At 42.9% G+C, this 24,618-nt stretch overlaps 2 protein-coding genes across 2 annotated transcripts; one reads left to right on the top strand and one right to left on the bottom strand.

The window, feature by feature from the left end:
- Positions 1-1,063: 1,063 nt before the first annotated feature.
- ifng1 (interferon gamma 1) lies at positions 1,064-4,032 on the bottom strand. Its single transcript, XM_029495036.1, has 4 exons — positions 3,770-4,032; positions 2,867-2,938; positions 1,959-2,201; positions 1,064-1,874 (listed from the first exon to the last, which is right to left on the bottom strand). The coding sequence occupies exons 1-4, from the start codon at positions 3,890-3,892 to the stop codon at positions 1,734-1,736; spliced, it is 579 nt and encodes a 192-aa protein (XP_029350896.1). The 5' UTR covers positions 3,893-4,032; the 3' UTR covers positions 1,064-1,733.
- Positions 4,033-12,771: 8,739 nt separating this feature from the next.
- LOC115037180 (extensin-like) lies at positions 12,772-13,557 on the top strand. The gene has a single exon (XM_029495682.1). It carries the CDS (start codon positions 12,772-12,774, stop codon positions 13,555-13,557), a length of 786 nt encoding a protein of 261 aa, XP_029351542.1.
- The last annotated feature ends 11,061 nt before the right edge of the window (positions 13,558-24,618 follow it).

Below are 24,618 nucleotides of genomic sequence, written 5' to 3'. Positions count from 1 at the left end.
CAAACAGACACACAGAGACACAGAAGGACACAGAGGAACACAAAAAGACACAAACAGACACACAGAGGAACACAAAAAGACACAAACAGACACACAGAGACACAGGGGGACACAGAGGGAGACACAAAGACACAAACAGACACACAGAGGGACACACAAAGACACACAGAGACACACGACCACTCAGACGCAGACTCACACAGTTTGTCGTCGTCCCTAACATGGTGTGGTTGTGTAACTTGCGGCGGCTCGGAGAGTCAAACTCTTCAAATCTGATTTCTTTTGGCTGACAGCTTTAGCTTGAAGCTTTAAAGGCCTCGGAAACTGACCGGTGACGTCCCAACAGACCAACTCTCAGTTTCTCCTCATTTACAAAAAGTGTGAAGAGTTCTGAGCGCTCTCGGTGGTTTATTGTCAAGCATTGCTGTGAGTTTTTTTTTTTTTTTTTGAAAGGTTACAACAGAGATGAAACTTATGTCTCACTTTAACCACAACAAGGAAAATTTCAGTTCAGGCCAATAACAGTCTGGTTTTCATGCTTTAGGGATGTAGGATGTAGAAAAATCTGATTTGCTTCACTTTAGTTCTCTCTAATATCTATTTTGGGACTCAGCAGTGTTTCACCATTAATGGAAAAAACCACCACAAACACAAAAATGGAAAAAATGGTGTCACTTTTTCTCATTTCTTTCCTGAATAGAACAAACGAAGAGTGAAAAACGTCTCCTGGCCTGAAGATGTTAATCTCGTTCATCAGGAACAAAAAACTGTCATCTCATTAATTGGAAATTCAAAATTAGTCGAAGATGAAGACCATGAAAATGGAAAAAGTGCCTCATTGTGAATGTGCTTCGTAACTATTCAACACGTCCGTCTGAAGTTCAGTGGTGTCAAATAAAATCTATAATGATCCAAAAAGTCCTTCAGCCGAACCTCAACAACCATGAAAGAACATTTCACCATCAAATGAAATTCCTTCAGATCAATATTGATAAACCTAAAATAAGTTTTCAAAAAGTTGAGCTCACAACTGGAAAAGTGAAGAATCAGACAAAAGAGAAACTAAAGTTCACTCAGTTTTAATCAGTGCATTTGTTCACATGTGCCAATCAATAAATACAAAATAAATAATCATCACAAAAATGTTTTTCTTAAATAAACACTTTAAATATGAATATAAATATAGAAAATTGCAGCGATGTCAGTAAAATACACAAACCCCTGAAAGCTTTTGTACTTTACTGCAGTAAAGACGGCCGATCGTGCTGCGTTTAAGTACATCAGCTGTATTTTGTTGTGTAAACATCCTGAGTTTGTCAGGCAGCGCAGCGACATCCTGTCAGCTCATTCATAGAAACAGCTGAGTGAGTTTGGTTCGTGGGCGTTACGAAAAAAAGGGATATTTTGGATATCATTTGGACAAAAGAGGCACTTTTGAAAAACGAATTTAACGTGCTTCTCCAAACAACACAGAGTACCTGACGGAGTTGTGTTTTCAGGGGGAACCCTGAACTGAATGTTGGTTATCAGCTTGTCGCTGCGCTGCATCAAGTATCAAACACCAAACTACCTTTAAATATAGAAATTTAAGCTGCTTCACTAAAGTAAATATCTCTGAAATAATCTTTCATTTCCTAAAACAGAAAAAGGCACAATGAACTACTTTTCTTTGATCTAATTAAAAAATATGCTCCATCGTTGTCTTTGCCTTTTAGTTCTGCCTTCGCGGCGCCTCAGCCTCTCTGAGCAGGTTTGATCCTCCGCGCTTGCCGTCGCCTTCGCCGCCTCATCATGTCGCCGGACAGAGAGCTGGCCTGGGAGTAGAGCATCGGCAGCTCGTAGAGCGCTTTGCTCTGCACCACCAGGTTGTCCATCTGAGGAGGAAACGACACGTCAGCTTTAGACCTGGAGGGCTCGATGGAGGCCCGCTGATGACGTCACCTGAGACCGCCCCGTACCTGGATGTGCTTCAGCTCGTGGAGTCTCTGCAGCAGCTTGTTCTGCTGCTGGTAGTTGTGTTTCCTCAGCTCCTGGACCTTCTCCAGGATGTAGGTCAGCTGCGACCTGACGTTGTTGCCCGTCTCCGGGCCGGCGCCCCCGGCGGTGGCCGTCTCGGGGCCCGGGGTCGGCAGCTCCTGCAGCATCCGTTCGAACAGCTTTTCGTACACTTCGAAGACGCCGCCCAGGAACAACCTTTTAGTCTGAAGACGAGACGACAGATAATCACATACGATTATTCTGCTCTCCAAAAAAGAATGAAAACATAATGGATGGAAAAAGATGCGTTTATTATTGATTTAGACATAAAATCAGCGGCAGAGCTGTTCAGTGAAACTTAAAATGGTCTTCAGAAGTGGTCTCGCTGTGCTATAACACTCAGAGTGGAAAACTTTGCGGCTTTCGCAGAGCGCCTCTCAAAGGGGAATGCCACCCAAAGACAGTGAAACATACAAAGGTCAAGTCCAAAATATCCAAAACCAAATCTCTGATCATCTCTGTTTCATGACCAGTCGGGGAGCAACAACCAGCTGTGACACGTCGACCAAAACGAAATAACTTCGTATCTTTGTTGGTGAAGAGTGAAAGTTTCATCTGAAGCTGCACAAAGTCTGCAGAGCCAGCAGAGAAAAGAAAGAACCCACAAAAACCAACAAAAGTCAAACAGACAACACAACCTTCAGTTCAGTTCAGTTCAGCCTGAACATGAACAAACGACTAAACGGGGACTCAAAGAAGAAAAAGTCTGAACTTCTTCAGTGCAGCTGTGAAAACCTGCTGAACAAACTACCATCTTCAGTCCACAACTTCTCTGTCTACACTTCTGTTTGTTGGTCATCTGATGTTTTAAAAGCGTGTCTGTGTTTACCTCCATCTTGCTGCTCAGCAGGTCTTTGGGGAAGACCGGCTTCCCGTTGAACATCTGTTTGGATGAAATGTTCTGCAAAAAAGACAAAATCAGATGTTTTTAAATCAGCCTGACAGCAGTGCTGCGTTCAAGAGCAATCAGACATCTGAGACATCTGCTGCGAAGCTCTTCAATGAATTCAGTCTAACAGAAAAAAATAACTGCAGAAACCAAATCTTTAGTGGTGGTGCATTCAGGGACATTCTGACGTCACAGATTAAGGAGTCAGCTGATAGTAAAGCTAGTTCCTGAAACTTTACAGAGAAACTTGTTGGTGCGTTTAAGGACACTCCAACATATTACACACTGTGTGTGTGTTGTTCATGTGTGTGTTTGTGGTGAGAAGAAAAAATGAGTGATAGCGCCAACGTCTGTGCTGATTAGCAGCCCTGGTCCCTGAAGTAGCCACAGGTCCCTGAACTACCCGCAGGTCCCTGAAGTGGCCACAGGTCCCTGAACTACCCGCAGGCCCCTGAAGTAGCCACAGGTCCCTGAACTACCCGCAGGTCCCTGAAGTAGCCACAGGTCCCTGAACTACCCGCAGGCCCCTGAAGTAGCCACAGGTCCCTGAACTACCCGCAGGCCCCTGAAGTAGCCACAGGTCCCTGAACTACCCGCAGGTCCCTGAAGTAGCCACAGGTCCCTGAACTACCCGCAGGCCCCTGAACTACCCGCAGGCCCCTGAACTACCCACAGGCCCCTGAACTACCTGCAGGCCCCTGAACTACCCGCAGGTCCCTGAAGTAGCCACAGGTCCCTGAACTACCCGCAGGCCCCTGAAGTAGCCACAGGTCCCTGAACTACCCGCAGGTCCCTGAAGTAGCCACAGGCCCCTGAACTACTCGCAGGTCCGTCTGTACTCACATAGTGCTGCAGCAGGTTGTGGATGGTTTTGTTCATCTTTGCAGGGATGTGGAATCCTCTGACTTGACACACACACAGCCACAGGGCCAGATAGACCACCGTCCTCGTCGTTGCAACCATCATATACTCTTGTAATACCCTTTGTGTGCCTGTCGTGGGTTCGATTCCCAAGCTTGTGCTCAATCCCTGCAGGAGCGGCGGAGAAGATGCAGAAGGCCGAGCAGAGACCTTCCTGACTGACAGTCGTGTGTCTTGTACTGTGAAGTTGGTTTAAGTGTTTGACTTGTCATGAAGAACTATATTTATATCTCAGAGACACAGAGGAGAGAGAGAGAGAGAGTGATGCAGCGATGATCTAGGTGTGAAATTGTGGTTGTGCAGTTTCCTCTAAATCAGCAAAGTTCATAGAAGTGGGTGAGGGGTCTCCCACTCATGCAGATCGCACAATAATTATGTGCATTGCTAAAATCCAAATCTTTCTTGGAATTGAAGGACCAGTTCTTCATCCTGGGGGGCTGATTCCTGATGGAGGCCTGCAGCTGCAGGACAGCCAGCGGATCACACCGAGGCTGCAGGCCAAGTCGCTGAAACGTTCAGGCTGCAGGCCGAGTCGGAAATCAGTCCATCCAGTAGAATGTCATGGAAACCCGAACGAGCTCTGAGCAATCTGCCACTCCTGTGGTTAAATTGGGAAATTTAATGGTTTATGTTGGTGATGTGACACCCAGAGAGCTCCGCTGGATCAGTCAAACTGACTCATTTTGACTCGTTTGTATATTTGCTGCTAAACGTGAAGCCTGTTGAGGGTCCACTGGAAAGTCAAGCTCCTCATGTTTGGTGTGAACTGGAGGTTGTTCTGTATCGGTTCTCTCTGATTTCCGATGGATGTTCTCCGTCCTTCTGCAGAAGCTGTTAAAAGATCTTTACTCGGCACAACGAATCTGAGGAAAACACACGGCTGTGACGTTGGCAGCTGCAGTTTAACTTCAAACTGCCGCGAAGTGACATCGATGTTCAGGATAAAATCTTTGCTGACTTTACTTTGGCGCTGGAAAAGTTTCAACCAGCTGATTTTTATAAAATGTGTTCTCAGAAGCTTGTCACCAAATGAGCATATCAGTTTAGAATTGTTAGAATAAATGTACATAAAGTGATTATCACAGTCCTGCTCAACTTTTACTGACCCTGCTAGAATGCAGAAACTTGTGTTTTTACTAGCAGGAGCAGAGGTCATACCTCCGAAGATAAGCAACGACCTTCGAAGAGGATTTATGAAGAAAGGGAGGATGTCGAAGCGAGATTACTTCGTTTATGAACTAACTCCTCAGTGTGTTTGTGTTTCAAGCGTCTGTTCATCCACTACGTTGCAGCTGTGTGTTCCCACCTTTAGAGCTGCATCGTCTTGTAACTAGGGACCACCTCAGGAAATAAAAAGGGGAGAACAGAAGAGATACTTCAGAGCAGGTAGAGAATGTCACTGAACACATCTCTGTCTGTTCTCCTTGCAAGTAAAACGAGTGCTGTTGTCCTTCACCTTTCTTCCCTGTGTGTTTAATGATGTTCTAGGTGGCTTAAACCTGACAAGAATTGACAATGTGTGAAAAGAGATAAAAAATATCTGAAGCAGACGGAGAGAATGACACAAACAAGAATTCGGTTTCACACATATGTCAACAGGATAAAAATGATAAAAAGCTAAGGCCAAAGGTCAACTTCACTGTGACCGCTGGTCATTATTCATTATTTACTTTAGGAACGCATTTCCTGAAGAAAAAAATATAAATTGGTAATAATAATAAAATTAACTGAGCTGAAAAAGTCCTTTCATGGTTTTTTCACCACAGACAGGTGACACAAAGAGAGGAAATGATCTCATGAAGAAGATAGACAAGGTGTGAAGTGATTCTACTGTGTAACAATCAGGATGAGGACGACCTTGTTGGCTTTAGAGGAAACATTAGATTGCAGCTTTTCTTGTCAGTGACAAACCTAATTTCAGAGAAGTTCGCACCCACGTCTTTGTCTTCATTCACTTTTAGGGACCAACGAACATTTTCCCTGACCCCCCCGACGCTGACATTAATGGCCGCCCTATCTCTGAAAACAAACCCTGACCCTGAAACTGCTGCTTCAAACTGTGGCGTCCATCGTCTACGCCCGAGAAGTGCAGCGGGGCGCCTGGTCCCCACGAAAATAGGAAAATAAGGCCGCACAATCACACGGTGAGATGAATTCCTGTGCAACAGCAACTCGTGTGATATGAGCAGAGTAAACAGGAGGTGGGAAAAAACCTTCATCGAACAACAGAGAAAGAGAAACTGGAGGAGAAAAAGCTTTATTGGAACTGACAGAAAGCTGCACTAATGGGACACATTTCACCGTCGGACCGGTCAGACGCAATAAAACTCGTACAGATTCCTTCTCTGAGGATTTTTCCTCCAATTTAACACAAACAATCACTTCGACTCCAAAATCAACTCAGCAACATACGATGCAACAATTCCTACACAAATTAAGACCTACTGATTTGTCAGCCATTTTAATTTTTCACACTGTAGCTCCGCCCCCTAACCCCTCCGCAACATGAAATGGGCATCAAGTTGTGTTGAAGACTGAGACCCTAAACTCATTAGGAAAACGTTTACTGAGGAGGAGGGACATTTTCCCATAGACTTCAATACAGTCTGACTTCTATCAGAGCCATCAGTGTTGCCCCCTGAAGGTCAGTAGATTTTACATACAATCTATGATTTAGTGCAAATGTCTGAGGAAGGAGGACATTTAGCAATGAAAAGGTCAAAGGTCTACCTCACTGTGACATCACAACGTTCTGGAAAAAAGCAGCAGCAGAAATTTGAGCAAAAACTGGATTTTTCAGTTTGTTTGTCGACACGTTTTTGTTCAAACGTGTTTCACATTCAGAACAAACCTGAGCTCATGATTGTGCAACACTCACAAATTTGTGTCCAGTTTGAAATAAACCATCCAACTGCAGACTCTTTCGTCGTGACTTTGGTTAAACTGGACATGGTGGGCATCATCAGGCAAACCTCTCAGTGCCAATGTCAGCATCCGAAGAAGAAGCAGGAAACAGGAAGAGACACTTTCAGGTGAGAGGATCTGGGTATCCCCTGTTCACAGACACAAACAGGAAGAGGTTCGTTTTGCAGACGTTTCTTCTCTGATCTGCATGAACTTAAACAATCTCTTTGAATTTCTGCTGAAGTTCTGAGAAAATTCTGAGAGTCTGAGAGTCAGAAATCAGAATTTCAGATTGACTGTGGAGCTAAAAAATAAAAGTCTCCTTGAGTGTGATATTATTATTATTATTGATGTTTAAAGGAGAGGTGACCGCCAGGAGAGTGGAGGTGATAAAGACTGCAGTCTTTGTGTTTTTATTATGTAAAATCTCACAACGCTCCAAACTGATCATTCCACAGCAGAAAGTAGTTCCCCAAAGAAACAAACAATTTTTTTTATTTGTAAAAGAGACGTTACTGAAGTTTTTCATCATCGTCTCCATCTCCGCTCAACAAAAAGCACACAAATATTCATCTCCTGCCGTTAAAGTCCAGCTAAAAGTCTTGATGACATCACGGCCCAAAATGGTTTTTCTTGACATTTGTTGGTCATCAGGTGTGAGGAAGGGACGGAGTCATGTCAATCATATTTTCCATCACTTTTTCTAAACTCCACTTATTTCTCTATTTTCTGTCTTTTAAGTAGAAAGTCCCTCAAACGAGGGGAAACCCCGCCAACACAAACATTTCACACCAAAGTCAGCCAGCTACAGGTTATCTTTAAAGTAGTGACTTTCAGTTTCATTCAGTAAATATGTTTTCATTAAATGTTGTTTGTATTTTTTTTTTTAGATCAAAACTTAAAAATGTAAGAGATTTATGGAAACTTTTCTTTGATGCTTCAAATAAAACAACAGACAGACGAGATACGAACGTGATACAGGAACTTCGTGATTTTTACGGTTTCAGTGAAGCTGAGGAAGTCTACAGGAAGCTCCGGGAAGATTTCGAGTGAAGCTTCGGCCGCTCAGGTGGACCAACCCGGAGGTGTTCTGACTCACTGGTCCGTGTTTCCCTGCAGGGTTTTATGACATCACGAGGGCGAGGGGAAATCCCTCCGTGTGATTGGTGCAGAAGCTGGGGAACACAAGAGTGATGTCACAGGAAGAAAGTGACGATTCCACACAAAAAGACAGGAAGTGGTTCTGTCTACCAGTTTGCTTTCTCTCATCAGAGACCAGCTCACTGTGAGCTCCTTCAGCTCGTCCTGAAAAAATAAAGATCAAACTGAAAATCTCTCTTTAACTCTTTTTTAAATGAAAGCATTTTATATGATAAAACATCTCAGACTGGTGACCTGGATTGGCTCCGCCTTTAATTTATCTGCAGAGCTTTAACTGTAAAACTCGTACAGAGAAAACACATGCACCTGATTTTCTCTCCTCGTGGAGGATCAGAGATGAAAAACCTGAAACCGGAGCCACCAAGTGCAGTCCAGAACAGTCCGGTACCTCTCGTTTAATCCTGCTGACACGAACTAAACACGCTGACAAACATCGGTCAGCTCCAGATTATTATGTGAACATGAAAGATTCTGGATTCAAACCTCCAGCCTGAAGCGAAGAGATGACGTCGCTGGTGGGCCGCCGTTTCCTATTGGTCACTGATCTTTTTTGGTACACATGAAGAGACAGAGGACACTGAAGGACATAAACAGAGTCAGAAGGAGGAAGCGAACAACCTTCCCTCACCGTCACAGTCTGACACAGAGGAGCTTAAAACCTGAAGAGATCACTTCTTCTTCTTCTAAACGATGAAATAAGGTTAGCTAGCTGCTAACGCCGCTGAATAAAGTGGACCACGTGAGTTTTTGGGGAAACATCTCCGTCATCAGAGGACATCAGGACCCCTCCAGCATCTCATTCAGTTATTGTTTTTTGTTTCTTTTTCACATTGTTGTGCTTTTTGCAGAAACAGTTTGGTATTCAGACTTTTAGGGTGTGAATGGTTTGTGCTGTGATCCCATCTGACTTTCTCTTTCTGTTCCAGTTCTGTGATGTTTCGTCAAAATTATTATCCTGTAGAGTTTCAGATTTACAATCAAAACCACAAAATACCAGCTCGTTCGAAACTGTCTGACATTTGGTGTGAACCGTGAAAACATGAAAACAATTTCTGGCTCAGTTAAACAAAAGGAGGGAAAGCTTTTAGTTGATGCTGATTTCTGCTTTTATTCAAACAATATCCAGTTTTTAAAATAACAACAGGAAATAAATTATGTAAATAAATCAGTTATAAATAAAATTATTTAAATTACTGCAATAATAAATATAATTCAGTGAAACTTTGGATTGAAAAATGACCTAAAGTTACTCCTTATATTATATTATAAGTTTAAAACAACCACAAAAAATATGAGGAAAGCTGCAACAACTGATCCAGAAAAACATGTAAAAATCTACTCGACTAAATTAGAAGCCGCCTTGAAGACCAAAGTGAACTCAGCCAGAGCCCTCCGCTGATCAACGGGGTCGTCGACCTGAAATATTAAAAAAAAGAAATCAGAAAAGAAAAGAACTCAAAGTTCTTGTTTTGTAAAATGATTTTTAGGATTCCTCGAGGTGTTTTCATTTCACTTCTTTGTCATTCCTGCCATTAAAAGCATGTTGAAGCTTTGTCACGTTTGAAAAACTGAAGAGTATGATCATATTTGTTAAACTAAATTTAGATTTTTGAATCTTTAGAATAGATCATTTAAATATTCTTCATGTTAAAGAATTGAAATTGGAAATCACATAAATAAAATGTACAGTCTGGGAACTGAAGATCGATTTGTGGTGCCTGAAGTTCTTCGAGGTGATTTTAGTTCAACATCAAGTGAAAATTAAGAATATTGAATGTTTTTGTGTGTGAAGTTTTAGCTGAAGTTTCATTTCTGTTGTCACCACAAATGAATAAAAACTCAGAAATTTAAATTCAGTGAGACGGCTACCTTGATTTTGCTGAGCTCTCTGAGCAGCTCCTTGTGGTCCCTCGGCTCCTGCAGATCTCTCCTCCGGTTCCTGATTTTCTCCTGGAGCCGCTCCAGCTCCTTCTTGACGTGGTGTCGTCCCTCGTCTGACAGGCGGCCCAGCAGAGTCGGCGTGCTGCTCCCACTGGGCTGAGGGTGGCTGTGCAGGATGTTGGAGAACATCCGGGTGTAGATGCCCAGAGTGGTGTTCATCAGCATGATGTCCTCTTTCCTCTGTCAGGAGAAAACACAAAGTCGATAAGGATAAAAGCAACAACAAAAGCAACACGACGCTTCATTAATAAAACATCTTTGTCCTTTAGTCCACATTCCTAAAGAAATATAGATGATATTAATAAAAAGTAAACAAACTTATTTAATTCCGTAGAATAACTAAGAAAAAAAAGTTCCCATCTTTCACTTTCTCAGCTGATTTTCCATAAATTTCACACAGAAGCAGATTCGGTACAAACTGCTGATCAGTTTTTCTAACGTGAGCAGATGAAACATTTTGTTTGCGTTAACGGCAGGCCGGTGTTCCTCAGGGCTCCATTTGTGCCTCTTTAATGTTATCCATCTTTGATTCATCACACTTTTCCATCAGCAGAGTTTTTCTGTACCTGGCAGGAGGTGTTGATGCTGTTGATGACAGAGCTGAAGAGCGGTTTATCACCAAAATTCTTCAGGTCCTAAAAAACACAAACACAAATAATGTTAACAAACATTGTTTAAGACTGCAGTCAAAACTGAAGTGCATCATGTAGTTTTGTACTCAGACTGAAACTTCTGTGATTTTGGATTTTAACCCTCAGAAAGAGTTTCAGTGTCTCTATTAAAAAATAAAAAGCGATTGGTGCAGATCAGAGACGTTTGTCCAAAGTTGCTACTTGTTTTTGGAAATGATGAAACATAAATATCACTAAAACAATATAATAGAGATTAAATGAATGGATGCTTCAAAGGTCAGCGAGGCCGTGATCGTGATCAATGCTATGATCTGTTTAATTAACCCGAATCAGCAGATTTTAATGTCCATCAGACAACCATTGACTAACCAACAACATTTAGAGAGCACTCATTCAGCATCTTAAAGTGTTAAAATCCCTGAATGACCACATCATTTGACCTAAAGAGTCTTCCTTCGCCAGCATTAAACACACATCAGCAGACCTGATGACTCAGTAGCAGCAGGATGATGACAGTAAGCATCCTTCGGGTCAGGCTGGTGCTGCTGACTTTAATATGTGTACATATCACTTCAACAAACCTTCATTTTCAGAGTTAGACCCTAAAATATATGAACTGCACAGGATCTGGGATGGCGCCCTGAGGAACGCCACAGGTAAAACTCACCAGCAGATCTTGAGTGTAGTTGTCGATTAATATCATGTTGGGTGGGATGATGTTGGCAAACGCCAGCACAACTCCCATTAAGACCAGAAGAGCGACCGGACTGCAGCTCGAAGACATATTGGACCTCAGAGTTCAACACCAGTACGTTTTAAAGCGTCCTCAAAGGGAAAGGCTCAGAGTTGGAGTGAGACAGTGTGCTCTTTTGTCACTGATGCTGTCTGTTGACCTGTGGGTCTTTATATATTGCTGACTGTATCCCTGTCTGCCTCATTGTGTGTCTGTGAGTGCATGTGCTTGTGCACGGCTGTGGTCTGTGGGCTCGTAGCAGAAGCACCAGAAACAGCAGCAGACATACGTTTTCCTCTAAAAGTCACTCTGCTGCTGCTAAACAAACACACAAAGGAGACTCCCTGGTCAGGTTTCCATTCACTTCCATCCTCTGAACGCACACACACACACACACCGGAGGACACTCCCTGGTCGCCGTGGTTTCACTGGAGGAGGACCAGTTCATCACTTTACTTAGAAATCTGTGGCAACGCACACTAATAATGCTGGTGTGTGTTTGTGTGTGTGTGTGATTCAAAGGTAACATAAAAACCTCATGGAAGCTTTATGAAACTCTGCAGACTTTTTGTGCGTGTGTGCATTTTGAATGCAAACTCGTGTGCATGTGCAGATTGTTGAGCTGCATTAAACTGCTGCACTCGAAGATGCAGACATGAAACTGATTTTATCCTTTTATCTGTTCGATGTAACGATGTTTGACTGCTGCTTGGACATCTTCTGATTTCAAATCTGATGAGTCACTTGCAGACAGCTTTGGTGATTTGTTGCATCACGCAAAAATGCACATTTGACTTTAATACAAGAATCATTTTAGTTCTGCGCAAAAGGCTTTTTGTTCTTGTCTGATTTTAAGTTTCCATCGTTATGTGATCATCAGTTTAGTTTGTTTTCTTGTTTTCAGCAGAACTCATCGGGGGCCGATTTTCTCTAATGAGCTCAAAAAACCAAGAATATTTGGACGTCTGAATGTTTTCATGCTTCAGAGGAATGAATCAGTCACTGAGCTCTAACTGGACCTCAAATCAGATGCAGACAAGCTGATGGCACTTTCATGTGAGCTTTAACCAGTTAGTGTGTGTGGGTGTGTGTGAGATTGTTGCCATCGCACAACTAAATCTTTGAATAGGGAAAGTGCAGCGTGGAAACTAAAGCCAGCTGCTCGAATTACCTGATTTCAAATTTACTTCACAAAAACGTCAGATTTCACAGCAACACAACAAGACGACATCGATGCCACAACCTGCGGCTCAGTGAGAAACGTGTTTTAGGTGTAACACAACATTCATCACAAACACACAGTATAACTGCTGTAGGAGGGGGCGGACTGTAAATGTTGTGAAAAGGTCAAAGAGGTGTCTGTTTGCTTTCACTCTGTTGGACTGTTGCCCCCGAAAGTTGTGATCTTTACATGTTGTGTAACTGGGGGAGTTGCTTACTTATAGTTGTGTTTCAATTCCTGCCCACTGAACAACACAACTCTGAGCACATTCAACTGATTGAACTTTTAACGTTGTCGATGCTGCAGAAAAGTTGAAAGGACAAAGTTTGTAATGAAACAGCATCATGTTGACACGAAGGTCCCAGTCTGGACCCCGGACCCCGGACCCTGGAGTCTGGACCCTGGACCCCGGACCCCGGACCCCGGACCCTGGACCCCAGACCCTGGACCCCGGACCCTGGACCCCGGACCCCGGACCCTGGACCCCAGACCCTGGACCCCGGACCCTGGACCCCGGACCCCGGACCCTGGACCCCGGACCCCGGACCCTGGACCCCAGACCCTGGACCCCGGACCCCAGACCCCAGACCCAGGACCCTGGAGTCTGGACCCCGGACCCTGGACCCTGGACCCTGGACCCCAGACCCTGGACCCCGGACCCCAGACCCCAGACCCAGGACCCTGGAGTCTGGACCCCGGACCCCAGACCCCAGACCCAGGACCCTGGAGTCTGGACCCCGGACCCTGGACCCTGGAGTCTGGACCCTGGACCCCGGACCCCGGACCCTGGACCCCGGACCCCGGACCCTGGACCCCAGACCCTGGACCCCGGACCCCAGACCCCAGACCCAGGACCCTGGAGTCTGGACCCCGGACCCTGGACCCTGGACCCTGGACCCCGGACCCTGGACCCTGGACCCAGGACCCTGGACCCCGGACCCTGGACCCTGGACCCAGGACCCCGGACCCCGGACCCAGGACCCTGGAGTCTGGAGTCTGGACCCTGGACCCCGGACCCCGGACCCCGGACCCTGGACCCTGGACTCTGGCCTCCGGACCCCAACGTGGATCATCTGGCTACGTTTTTACCACGTTTAGGTATTCTGCCATTATTTAGACGGTTTCATGTCCATCAGCAGTTTGTTTGTTTTACGTCTCTCTAGTTGTTTTTTTTTCTGACATTCCTTCATGTTTGTCCTTCACATTTCGTTTTTAATTTTATTTTTTACAAGAGAACCTTTGATGTGAAAGATGGAGCACAAAGCTGTTCTGGCTGCATCGTCACCTTTGGGCAGGACGTTCCAGTGTCCACGCACTTCGGGACAGTTTACGTGGCGACGTTGGACGAAGCATCACTGCGGTGGAACAGAAACGTGTAGCTGACAGAAGGCAGTGATGCCACCGCGCTGCAGGAAATATCACAAATGGAGGGAGAAACCTCCGCTGGTGGAAACGCAACCGCGAGGTGAAACCTGAATCATCACTGCAGGTAGAAATTTCTTTCAACTTCAGCGTTGTTTTTCCTCCCTCTGACTGCAACATGATGCAGAACACGAGTCCGATAAAGAAAATATTTCAGTCAAATTTGTGATTGATCATTTGTTGATGATGTCATTTTCCTGACTCATCACTGTCGTTGAGTAACCATGACAACAACACCCACTAACAATACTCAGAGTGTCTGAGGTTCCCTGAATGATGTGACACATCTCCACCAGCGAACACCAAAAATAAAAATATTTCCAAAAATTTATTTGGAAATAAAACACTCATCTGAGACTTCATCATTGAAAAGGATCGTTCAGAATGAGCCGTTCAAATAATACATTTATGATCACAGACGACTTTTAATGAGTCTCTTACATTTGTTTGGTCAAAACTACAATCCAAAGTAAGATTTACACAAAAACTGGACGACGGCAACGTTCTGGAGTCATCTGATGTAAAATTCGACATCGTCAGCGTAACGCGAAATAAGTTTCTGGAGCATCTGGATGAAAGAGTTCATTTCACAACTTTAGTTTGATTTAATTGGTTGCTGTTTTAGATCTTCTCACATTTAAACCATTAAAGTCTGACATTTTTGGAAATAAAATATTTTGTATGAAACTTGCTGCTGGACTGACCAAACATACGAAGCCTGATTCTGCAGATTGTTCCATCACAATCAGTCGGCGTCATTTTAACTGAACTTTTGTCGACTTGACGTCGTCGTGTTGTGTCATGATAAAGATGTGTCGAGTAATTTTATGCTAAAAGCTGAAAATATTCTGTTTTCAGATTTTTTATGCTTATTACGCTTAAAAAAAGACCACACAATTAAACACACAAACACACAAAACACAATGGAAGTTGGCTTTCAAGGTAAATGTTAACTAACTGGAATGAATTGGCTTTACCTGGAAGTCTGAACCAGGCTGTGTGTTTCCTGTGGGCCAACTGCCTCTATCAACACACCACATCCTTTTGTGTGTGGTTTTAATGCCACCCTCACCCTGTGACCTGCAGACGCAGCTGACAAAGATCACACATCATCAATATTTCAGATTCTGCATCTGACACATAAACACACATTTGGGCTCAGTGTTGTCAGCAGCTGGTCTTATCAGGACTGAGTTCTGTCCACTCTTTCTAACTTCTCCTGGAAGTTTCACGTCTCCTTCGTTTTTCAATATCTGCCGTTGTTTTACAGCTGAAAACGGAATAACTCAGAGAAGGAGACTGATGATGATGATGATGTCAGGTTTCTTTGTGGGTTTCAACATTTGCTTCCACTCTCTAGTGAAGAAGGACCGATGACTAATGTTTCCACTGAAATAAACATCACATGCTGAATAAATCTTCATCCAGGTACTTAAATTTAGGAGGCGAAATGATTCCTTTGTTCATCTTCTACCTCTGATCTGTTGTGCCTGGATTGTGTATATTATTGCCACTTATCAAGTCTCAGTCTGGAAAAGATGTTCTTTACTGTGGATTGACTTAAAAAATATGACTGAAGGAAGGAGTGTCACAATGGCTTGATTTTTTTGTTTGTTTTTTAAATTAAAAATTTGGGAAATCAAAACATGTGCTCATTATACAGGAATAGACTAAATGAAACGGGGAGCTCGGATATGATATGACTGATAATCAAGCAGCTGGTGATGAAGGTCGTTTGTCAAATAAAAGGATTTTCCTGAGGAAGGAAAGTTTGGAGCTAACATTTGGGTCAACATTGTCTAACAGCCAGCTGGGAGAGCAGATCCCTCAGTCCTCAGCTTCACTTTGGGCTGATTCACCGGGCCCCGGTCCTTCGTCGTGGCCTCCCAAACTAGACTGGTCCGGCTCGTCCCTCTTCAGTGTGGTTGGCTTAGTTATTTAGTTATTTAGTTATTTAGTTAAAATCCGAATTATTCTTTTTTGATGAAAAGGGTTAAGGTTAGGGCTAACCCTAACCCTAACCCTAACCCTAAACCCAAACAGATTGGAGGGTGCCTTGGTTACCATGGCAACTCGAGACGCAGGAGGCTGAGTGCTGTGCAGCCAAACTTGTTCTGGTCGCTGGAACTTAGCTGAATTTAGTCAAATTTAGCCGAACTTAGCTGAATTTAGCTGAATTTAGTCAAATTTAGCCGAACTTAGCTGAATTTAGCTGAATTTAGTCAAATTTAGCCGAACTTAGCTGAATTTAGCTGAATTTAGTCAAATTTAGCTGAATTTAGCTGAATTTAGCTGAACTTAGCTGAATTTAGCTGAATTTAGTCAAATTTAGCCGAACTTAGCTGAATTTAGCGGAATTTAGCTGAATTTAGTTGAACTTAGCTGAATTTAGCTGAACTTAGCTGAATTTGAAGCTGAATATCAATCCTTGTCAGCCGTCGCCTGATAATGTTATGGGGCCGACCTGAGTGGAGGGTCAGAGGAGGGGTACCTCTCTGGGGGGTTAGGCAGGTTCTGCTGATTTGTGGCATGAATTTATTGTTATAAATGTATTTATTTTTTGGGAAAGCAGGGTCTTTGGATGCCGGAGTCAGATAAGAGCAGAGCACTGAGCACTGAGCAGAGATCTGGGAAATCTCTTTTAAATCTCCACCCCCTTCCACACCTCACAGCAGATCCGTTTCCGGGTCACAGGGGGTTCTGGAGCCAATCCCAGCTCACTCTGGATGAGGGGCGGGGTCACCCTGGACAGACCTACGGACAGCTCAGAGTCACCTATGAACCCAAATAGGACGTCTTTGGAGGCCCCAGGCCGGGAACCCAACCAGCACCTTCAGAGAGAACCGCTGTGCCGCCGTGCTGGTCTCCTTTCATTTCCTTTTTGAAATACCTTTAAGATTTCCTGGTTGTTTTAACACTCAGCTCATTTGTCTTCTCTTCCCTTCCTACTTTAACTCCATCCCTGCCCTCCTTTTCTCTTCCTGTCTCTCCTCTCCTTTCTATGTGCAGTCATGAGGAAACGCAGTATTACTGTGGTTGAGCAGCAGATGGAGCCAAAACTCAAAACTGCAACACCACAGATGAGAAAGATCTGTTTATTGATTTGGGTCCAGCCACATTCATTAATATGAAGATAAACTCAATATATTACATTTATTTATTTATAAATGACTTAATACTGCATTTGTAAAAACTCAAATATTATAAATACCTGAAAAAATAACTTATCTCGTAAATAAAGCTACAAATTTGCTCTAAAATATTTAAAACACAAAAAAAAATGTTGGTGAAAGAAATGTTTCAGTAACTTGAAGAACTGTGACGCTGATGATGATGAAGATGACGAAGACGAACCTAGAAGATGTGATGCTGTGCCAGCTCATCGATCCACCTGAGGATGAAGGGGAACTCTCTGACGGCCTTCAGTGCGACATCATCTCCGTTCTTCTGCAGAAACAGTCGTCATTTTATTCACACTGATCGTTTAAACATCATAACGAATGCTAACAGTTCAGTTATTGTTCATAATGACAGCGGTGCACTTTTGTTGTTTTGTACCTTTTTGATTTTTTTCTGAAGTTTCTTGATGAGTTTGAACTTTTCTGAAGTTTTGGACGAAGAAACCTGAAACCGGATGCAACAAGCAGTCAGTGTGGAACTGCAGTGTGTGTCTGTGTGTGTGTGCTTCCAGTTGTGTACTCACACAGGACTGCAGTGTGTGATGCAGTCGGTACAGCAGGTCATTGTAGTGGAGGGGGAGGAGCTTCTGAATGACATCACTGCTGAAGACGCTCTGCTGGTAGAGATCAATCAGTTCTCTGATCTCCAGCCAGCCAATCACATGCTGAGGTGGAGACAGGAGTTTTAGCCATGTTAGCAGTGGCTAACAGTAGCTAACAACAGCTAACAGCTAGCTCATGCTAACATGCTAACATAGATCAAAGTTTTACCACTTCCATCATCTCATGTTAGCATGCTAACACTTGCTAATTGCTACTTGGTACAGACCTCGGGACATCTGGTACAGAAGGTGGGCAGCAGCCTCCATCCGCCGGAGAAGTTTTCTTCTTTCTGAGAAATGACAAAGACATTTATTCAGGTTTTAAACGTTATATGTCAGTTATTCCTTTTTCTTTAGAAAATTCAAAACATCCAGCTGAGGAATATTTACTATTTATATCATTTCAGTAAAAGTACATTTCATAAAGTCATCATGTAAAATGAGGTAAAATAAATTATCAGAGCAAAATATTTGTAAAGTTTCTATTGTGCGTTAATTATTTGTACAGTGTGAAAGTCCTGCAAAGAGAAAATACACAATTTCCCCCCAAATACATTAAAATACAAAACTTCAACTAAGGTGCAAAATTTCCTTCAAACTTAAATAAATAAGATATTTGATCATGTGTTGATGCGATTCTAAATGTGTAAATGAAGTTTCCTGTTTTTTTCACATCCTGAACATCATCTGAACTGTCGCTGCTTCGCTCATCAATATCAGATATTTTTCATCACACATTTATTGCTTTTCAGCTGATTAACATGATCAACGTGTTCATATTGTTTTGACCATCTCCCTCTTTAACTGATACTTTATCAGTACCTGACTGATGTTCAATTATTGTCAGCACTATTTTTGTCCGGCTGAATAATAATATGATATAATAAACATAAAAATAACATTTAAAGAACAATGATCAGCAGAAAAATAAATAAATGTGAATATTGACATTAATGAAATGAAACTCAGAATCCTGTTTGCCAATGAAAGTTATTGATGGTCAATCAGTGTCACCTCAACTGAAATATTGAAAATGAAATCAGTAGAAGTTTTTGCTGAAATATTGACCAGCAGAACATCACTGGCCGTTTTTCTTCATATTATTGATCAGCAGACGAACCAGTAGTCAGTTATTGATCTTACCGGCAGTACGTCGATCAGCCGAACCGTCCGGTTCCACAGGTCTCGGATCAGCTCCACAGGAACTTCCTGCCGGCAGGTGACCCCTCGCTCGGTCTTTGCCATGGCAACAGGCCCGGCCAGAAGAGCAGACGGCGTCCTGATGAAGACGAGGAAGAGGAGGAGGAGACGCATCTTTAAGTGCAGCAGCTTCACCTTCCAACACTTCATTTATACTGAACCCCCCCACCCCCCTCCCATTTCTGAACTTTCCTAATTTCGTTGACTCATGAAAATTTCCAAGGACGCTCTGAGCTGTCGTCACTCCTCTCCTTCTTTCCTTCTCTCTTCTCTCCTTCTCTCCCCTCATTGCCTCCTTTGACCTTTGCCCCCTGTCCTCCCTCCTCTCACTCTATTGTGTCTTCTTCTTCTCTTTCAGTGTTCCTCTTTCCTCATTCCTTAATCCTCAGTTTTCCCTCCTCCTCCTCTCTTTGGGCTTTTCCCTCCTTTCGTTTTTCCGTCATTTCCTCCTCTCCCATGTTTCTGATGCGTCCCCCCTTCTTGTCTTCCTCACCTCCTCTCTTGTCCTCCTAATCTGTCCTGCTCACCTTTCTGCCTAGTCATCAGATTACACTAACAGTGGCGTCTGGGATGATGTCACTTCCTGTTGGTGTTATCAGGCCTTTTTTGGGTGAAACCTGGTTTTGGTGTTTAGATTTTGCGGTCAGATAAAACTGGGTTAGATCTCTGAAGGAAACCTTGACTCAGCAGAGTTTCAGAGCTCAGTCGCCGTCCGACCCAGATTATATCTGCGAAGATGTCGGCGTCTCAGCACCAAAGAAGAAGAATCTTCACAACCTCAAGCTGCTACAGCGCGAGAGTTTTTGAGTTCGCTGATGTTGCTGGAAAAGAGATCAGTAACGAGGTCAAACAGCCGCAACGACTGTCTTACTGCTTCACCAAGAGGCAATCAGCTGCAGTGCATCATGGGACGCTTCGCTACTGCTACATAGCTAAAGTTAGCATGATCAGACGAAACTTGAGTCGAGGATGAAGCGTTGTCTTTTTACTTACTGACATCTGAGGAGCAAGTCAGCCATCTTGTTTTGCTTCACCTGAAGCTAGCATGCTAACAGTTAGCCAGTTAGCCAGAGGACGTGATATTTATGTCCGTAAAATGTTTGGCAACAGCTATTGATGCTAATGCTAGCCAAGCAGCGATAGCAGAACTTCTAAGCAGAACCTTTAACTTTACTGGAATCACAACGATGAAATAACTAAAACCATTCAGAAGAATTGAGCAAAAGGCTGCTGCTCTGATTCCTTTATTAAAGGACACAGAAAGAAAATGTATTTTCTTTCACTTTTTATTTATTATTTTATTTGATCGATTCTAAATTTATTCAGCTGGTTCCTGAATATACAAATTTTTGTGTGGCTTCGCAGAGTTCAGGTTCCGGTTCAGGTCCCTGATGGGCCGTTCAGTTTCAACACAAAGATCTCAGCTAAATATAGATTCTTACCTCACACACTGACACACAAGCTTCAAGGAAACTCCAGTTATTTCTACTTCCTGGTGTCACCTCACCTGGGTCGGAAATCCCCAGGAATGAAATGGCCCTGCCCCCTGCTGAAAGGGAAAGAGTTGTGCTTGTTCTCGTGTTTCCAGCTTTGTGAGGTCTGCTGAGTCCTTCTGAAAGTTGGATCTACTTCTCAAGGGCAGCTCTTTTTTTTGTCTATTACATCTTCTATTAAAGTCATTAACAAGTTGACATTAATGACATTTCCAGTTCGTGTTCAATAACAATAATTTTGCCATAAAAATATAGAATCATCTTTCATCATCAGAATATATACAGGTAACGTTTTCTGTTCAACAGACACACTGAGATCCAGATCCGGGTCTTCTATAGAACCGTTCGGTTGCAGCTCTTGAACACAAACCAGCGTCTTAATTTGAGATTAATTTTAAAAAAGTAAAATCTCCGTCTTTAAAAAGAAAATGAAATCTTCAGACTGTTGATTTAATCAGACAAACAGACAGAGAAAACCAAAAGTTACACAACGATGTGAAACTGAGAACCAGATCGGAGTCCTCGTTGTTCTGAGGCTGTGTCCATCCTGTCTTAATTTAACCTTCTACAAATTTAAGCTTTTTCTTGAAGTCTGGTGTGATCGTGTTGTTCAGGTCTTCTTCGGTCATGCAGAGGTGAAGGAACACTCCTCACCCCCCCATGAACACACCCAGGTACACAAACAAGCAGCAACGCATCCATTTATAACACACAAACACACCGAAGCCAACGCGCTGAAACTGAACCCACATTGAAAGTAGAAAAGTAGGTCTCCTGTTGTGGTTTCTGCAGTTTTCCGCAGCAGTCTGAAATATGAGTCAGAAGGTTTGAATGTCTCACATCGAATTTTGTCTCTGATTAAATGAACATTCAAATATCAGCTGACAACGATTCTTTATTTCAGAAGCGCAAAACAGCAGAAATCAAAGTGAATATGTTGTGTAACAGTCAGTTTGTGTTTGTGTCTTTTTCTTTTATTTGAGGGTTGAAACATAAGTAATAAATTGTGTTACGATTTTCTTTCTGAAATTTTGTGAATATCGTCGCCCAGAATACTTACTGAGTTTCTGCCCATCTGACTTCTGACTGATTTGAACAGTACTGAAGTCTATGGGAAAATGTCCCTCCTCCTCCCTGCTGAGTTTGAAATACAACATGATGTTCATTTTTTAGATGTAAAGAGAAATGGACAATAGGAGGGGTTTGATTTTAGAGGATAAGTTCAACTCTATTTCATCTTCTTTGTTTTTTCTTCTTCTTTGACAGTTTTACTCTCTGTGGGATTTTTTTTTTCAACTTTATTAAAAATCAAAAATCAACAATGTTTCCTGTCCACCTGCTCAGAGAACCAATACCAATAAATCTTCATGACTCATCTTCTGTATTTGGCGTCAGCGTCTATCTGGACTGAGCAGCTGCTGTTGTTGTTGTCGTCCTGAACCTTTAAACCCGTCGACTCAACCAAACCAAGCGCTCGTTTACGGTCGTATTTAGACTGAACAGTCAGAAAAAGAAAGTTTCGTATCAGAAGAAAACTTTATTTGTTTCATGTAAATTTTGTGTAACAGTAAACATGTAAATAATGAAACTGTTGGCCAAAACGTGGCAACGTGATCGACACCAAAATCCTTCCAGTGTGGAAACATTCGGATCAATAAATAGAGCTAATTAGTCACACTTGAGTTTTTAATATAAATATACAAAAGTCTTAAATAGTCTCTCAAATTAAATACTGGAATAAATAAATGTATAAATGTGGAGAGTACAAAATGTAAAAAGGTGATAAGTTAGAGGAATCTGGAGGCTTCAGTGTTCGGTGGCGTTGGCGGCAGCTCTGCTTCTGTTCAGGGAGCTTTGGACGCAGAAGTCCTGCAGGAAGGTGAACAGGATGTCGATCTCTCCCACAGCTTTGTTTATCCCTTGCTTGCCCCCCATCTGAGGCAAACAGACACACATTAGAAACAATAGAAACACAATCTGAAGTAAAAACTGGTGATATTCTCCAATAAGCCCTTAAAAACGTTTGTTGATGAAATGGTGAAGTACCCTGGTGAGCTTCCTGCGGAACTCCACGGTGTGATGGTGATCATGGTAATGTGTCACATTCTGGAGAGAGATGGATGAAGGAGGTTTACAACTTTTATCACTTCCATCCATCTTACTGCTGGATGTGCCGACTTTCTCTGAGCCAAACCACAGAAAGTCTGATCTGTGAGTGATAAGATCAACCGCAACGTGCTACAAAGAGACGCTCAGAAAAACAACCACTGCTCCACTCATTCAGTCCTCTCCAACAACAATCAGAAGTCTGAGAGTGTGTCTTCGGTTCAGTCGGTGCAGGTTGGAGGACTTACGCAGCCGTGAGCCTTCAGGTCCTCGCTGACCCGGGAGAGGTCGGTCTTCAGCCGGTGCATGCTGGGATTCTCATTGTTGTGGTAATGCAGGATGTTGTTCAGGTAGAAGTCGAGGATGTTGGCGTGGAGGCAGCAGATGTTCAGGTGGTCCTGGAAGAGGTCAGAGGTCAGAGGTCAGGGGATTTCGGAGACCAGTATTTGAACAGAAGCAGATTGTGGTCTGAGTTTAGACTCACCTGGTTGACGTCGACTCTCGGCATCAGCCGGCTGCTGGAGTCGCCGTCCATCTGCTGCCTCTGAGCCTGAACGGACGAACACATCAACATCACATCAGAAAAGAAAACTTCTGCTGTTGGCTGTTTGATTCAGTTTTCTTTTTTCTCATTCAAAAATAATCAAAATGTAAAATTATGATTCTACAAATACTGAAGTCTAAAATATTTTCAAGGTTCAACAACTAAAGAAGTTTAAAGATGTGAGTCTTACCTGTTAATGTATCATTTATTTCACTAAGTTTAATATTTGAATAATTTCAGGAGTCATTTTGCTGTTTAAATTGTTTTAAATTTAGTATTAGCGAACGACTCATCAAAGGTCAAATCAGCAAACTGAAAATGTGACTAAAAAGTAGAACTGGTAATGTAATTGAGGTGAAGCCCTTACGTGATGCGACACTTGGCGGACGGCTTCGTAGGTTTGCGGGTTTCCCAGTGGCGGGCTGAGCGGCAGGTCATGGGGCAGCGCTGCCCCCTCCTCCATCCAGCCAATCAGGAGCAGCGGCAGCAGGACGACTGCGGCGGCAGAGGTGAGTGTGGTGGCGTTGAGCTTCATCTTTCTCGAAGATAAATGATGTTAATCCTTTCAGAAGGAGAAGTCACTGAGTTTTTCACCTGCAAGACATAAAACAAACAAAAGATGAAGAAAACGTTGAGTCTTCGACTCTTCAGTGAATCTGTCATTTGGTTTCTCACCTGAAGGAAGAAGCTGCTGTGAAGAAGCTTCAGCATTGCCCCTTTTTATACCCATCAACAGTCCGCCCCCTCTGAAGGAATATAGGACAGGTAACCAGACAAAAAACCCCATCACATGCAAATACAGGTCAGGTCTTTGCTTACTGTCATCTGCACACAAAGGAAACAATGTCAGTCAGGCAAGGTGTAACGACGACCGCTAATATTTTTTGTCATCCATCTTCCAAAATTTGCTTTCCCAACGATATAATTTCCTCTGTTTAAGTGTGTGTGTACTCTGGTGATTAGAAACTGGAGCGTTGTTGTTTAAACTTCCCTCAGACAGACTAAACACGTAGATGTTTGAACTGTTGGATAGTTTTTGTTGTATTACGCAACAATTCAAAGTGTGTTGTCATTAAAATGATCAGATATCAACAAACCGTGTTCTAATGATGTAATGATGACGTCATATGTTTGTTTTCTGGTGCAAAATTAGTTTCTTGTTATCGTCAGTGTAAATACGAATAATGTGAGTTTTTCATTGAAAACTAACACACATAATGAGAACTGAGAGTTTGAGTTCATGCAAACACACCATTAGTGCTGTTATGCTAATAAGCTAAATGCTAACAATATGACCGAGTGCCATTAGTTCTCTTTCATTTTTATTCAAATGAAAGTAAAAATCTAAATTTCAGGTTAGTTTTGGGTGTTCTTGAGATAAAGGACTTGAGACAGGAAGTAGATCGGCCCTCAGTCAACTTCACAGTTTCTCTACGTGAATTGCATCGTGTTGGCGGCCTGATGGCTGAACAGTTGGAGCCTTCACACTGAACCTGAGCAGGACTCCCGACCAAATGCCCTGTTCACCTTCACCTCTAAATGAAAATAAATGAAACAGTGTCAGCCAGGAGAACCAACCAGTTACAGCTCAAGCTGTGATCTGGACCAATAAATATCTGCTTTAACCAAAAA

This window comes from Echeneis naucrates, chromosome 23 (genome assembly GCF_900963305.1).
Source record: "Echeneis naucrates chromosome 23, fEcheNa1.1, whole genome shotgun sequence".
NCBI lineage: Eukaryota > Metazoa > Chordata > Actinopteri > Carangiformes > Echeneidae > Echeneis > Echeneis naucrates.
Note: the sequence above shows the minus strand (reverse complement) of the source record. Positions and strands in the feature narration are given on the sequence as shown.

Excerpts from the sequence above, each read along its gene's own strand:
- ifng1 (XM_029495036.1), bottom strand. The coding sequence starts at position 3,892 with ATGATGGTTGCAACGACGAGGACGGTGGTCTATCTGGCCCTGTGGCTG. Across the intron at positions 2,202-2,866 it reads TGCTGAGCAGCAAGATGGAG|ACTAAAAGGTTGTTCCTGGG; the intron begins GTAAACACAGAC and ends TCTCGTCTTCAG. Across the intron at positions 1,875-1,958 it reads ACGAGCTGAAGCACATCCAG|ATGGACAACCTGGTGGTGCA; the intron begins GTACGGGGCGGT and ends TTTCCTCCTCAG.
- LOC115037180 (XM_029495682.1), top strand. The coding sequence starts at position 12,772 with ATGAAACAGCATCATGTTGACACGAAGGTCCCAGTCTGGACCCCGGAC.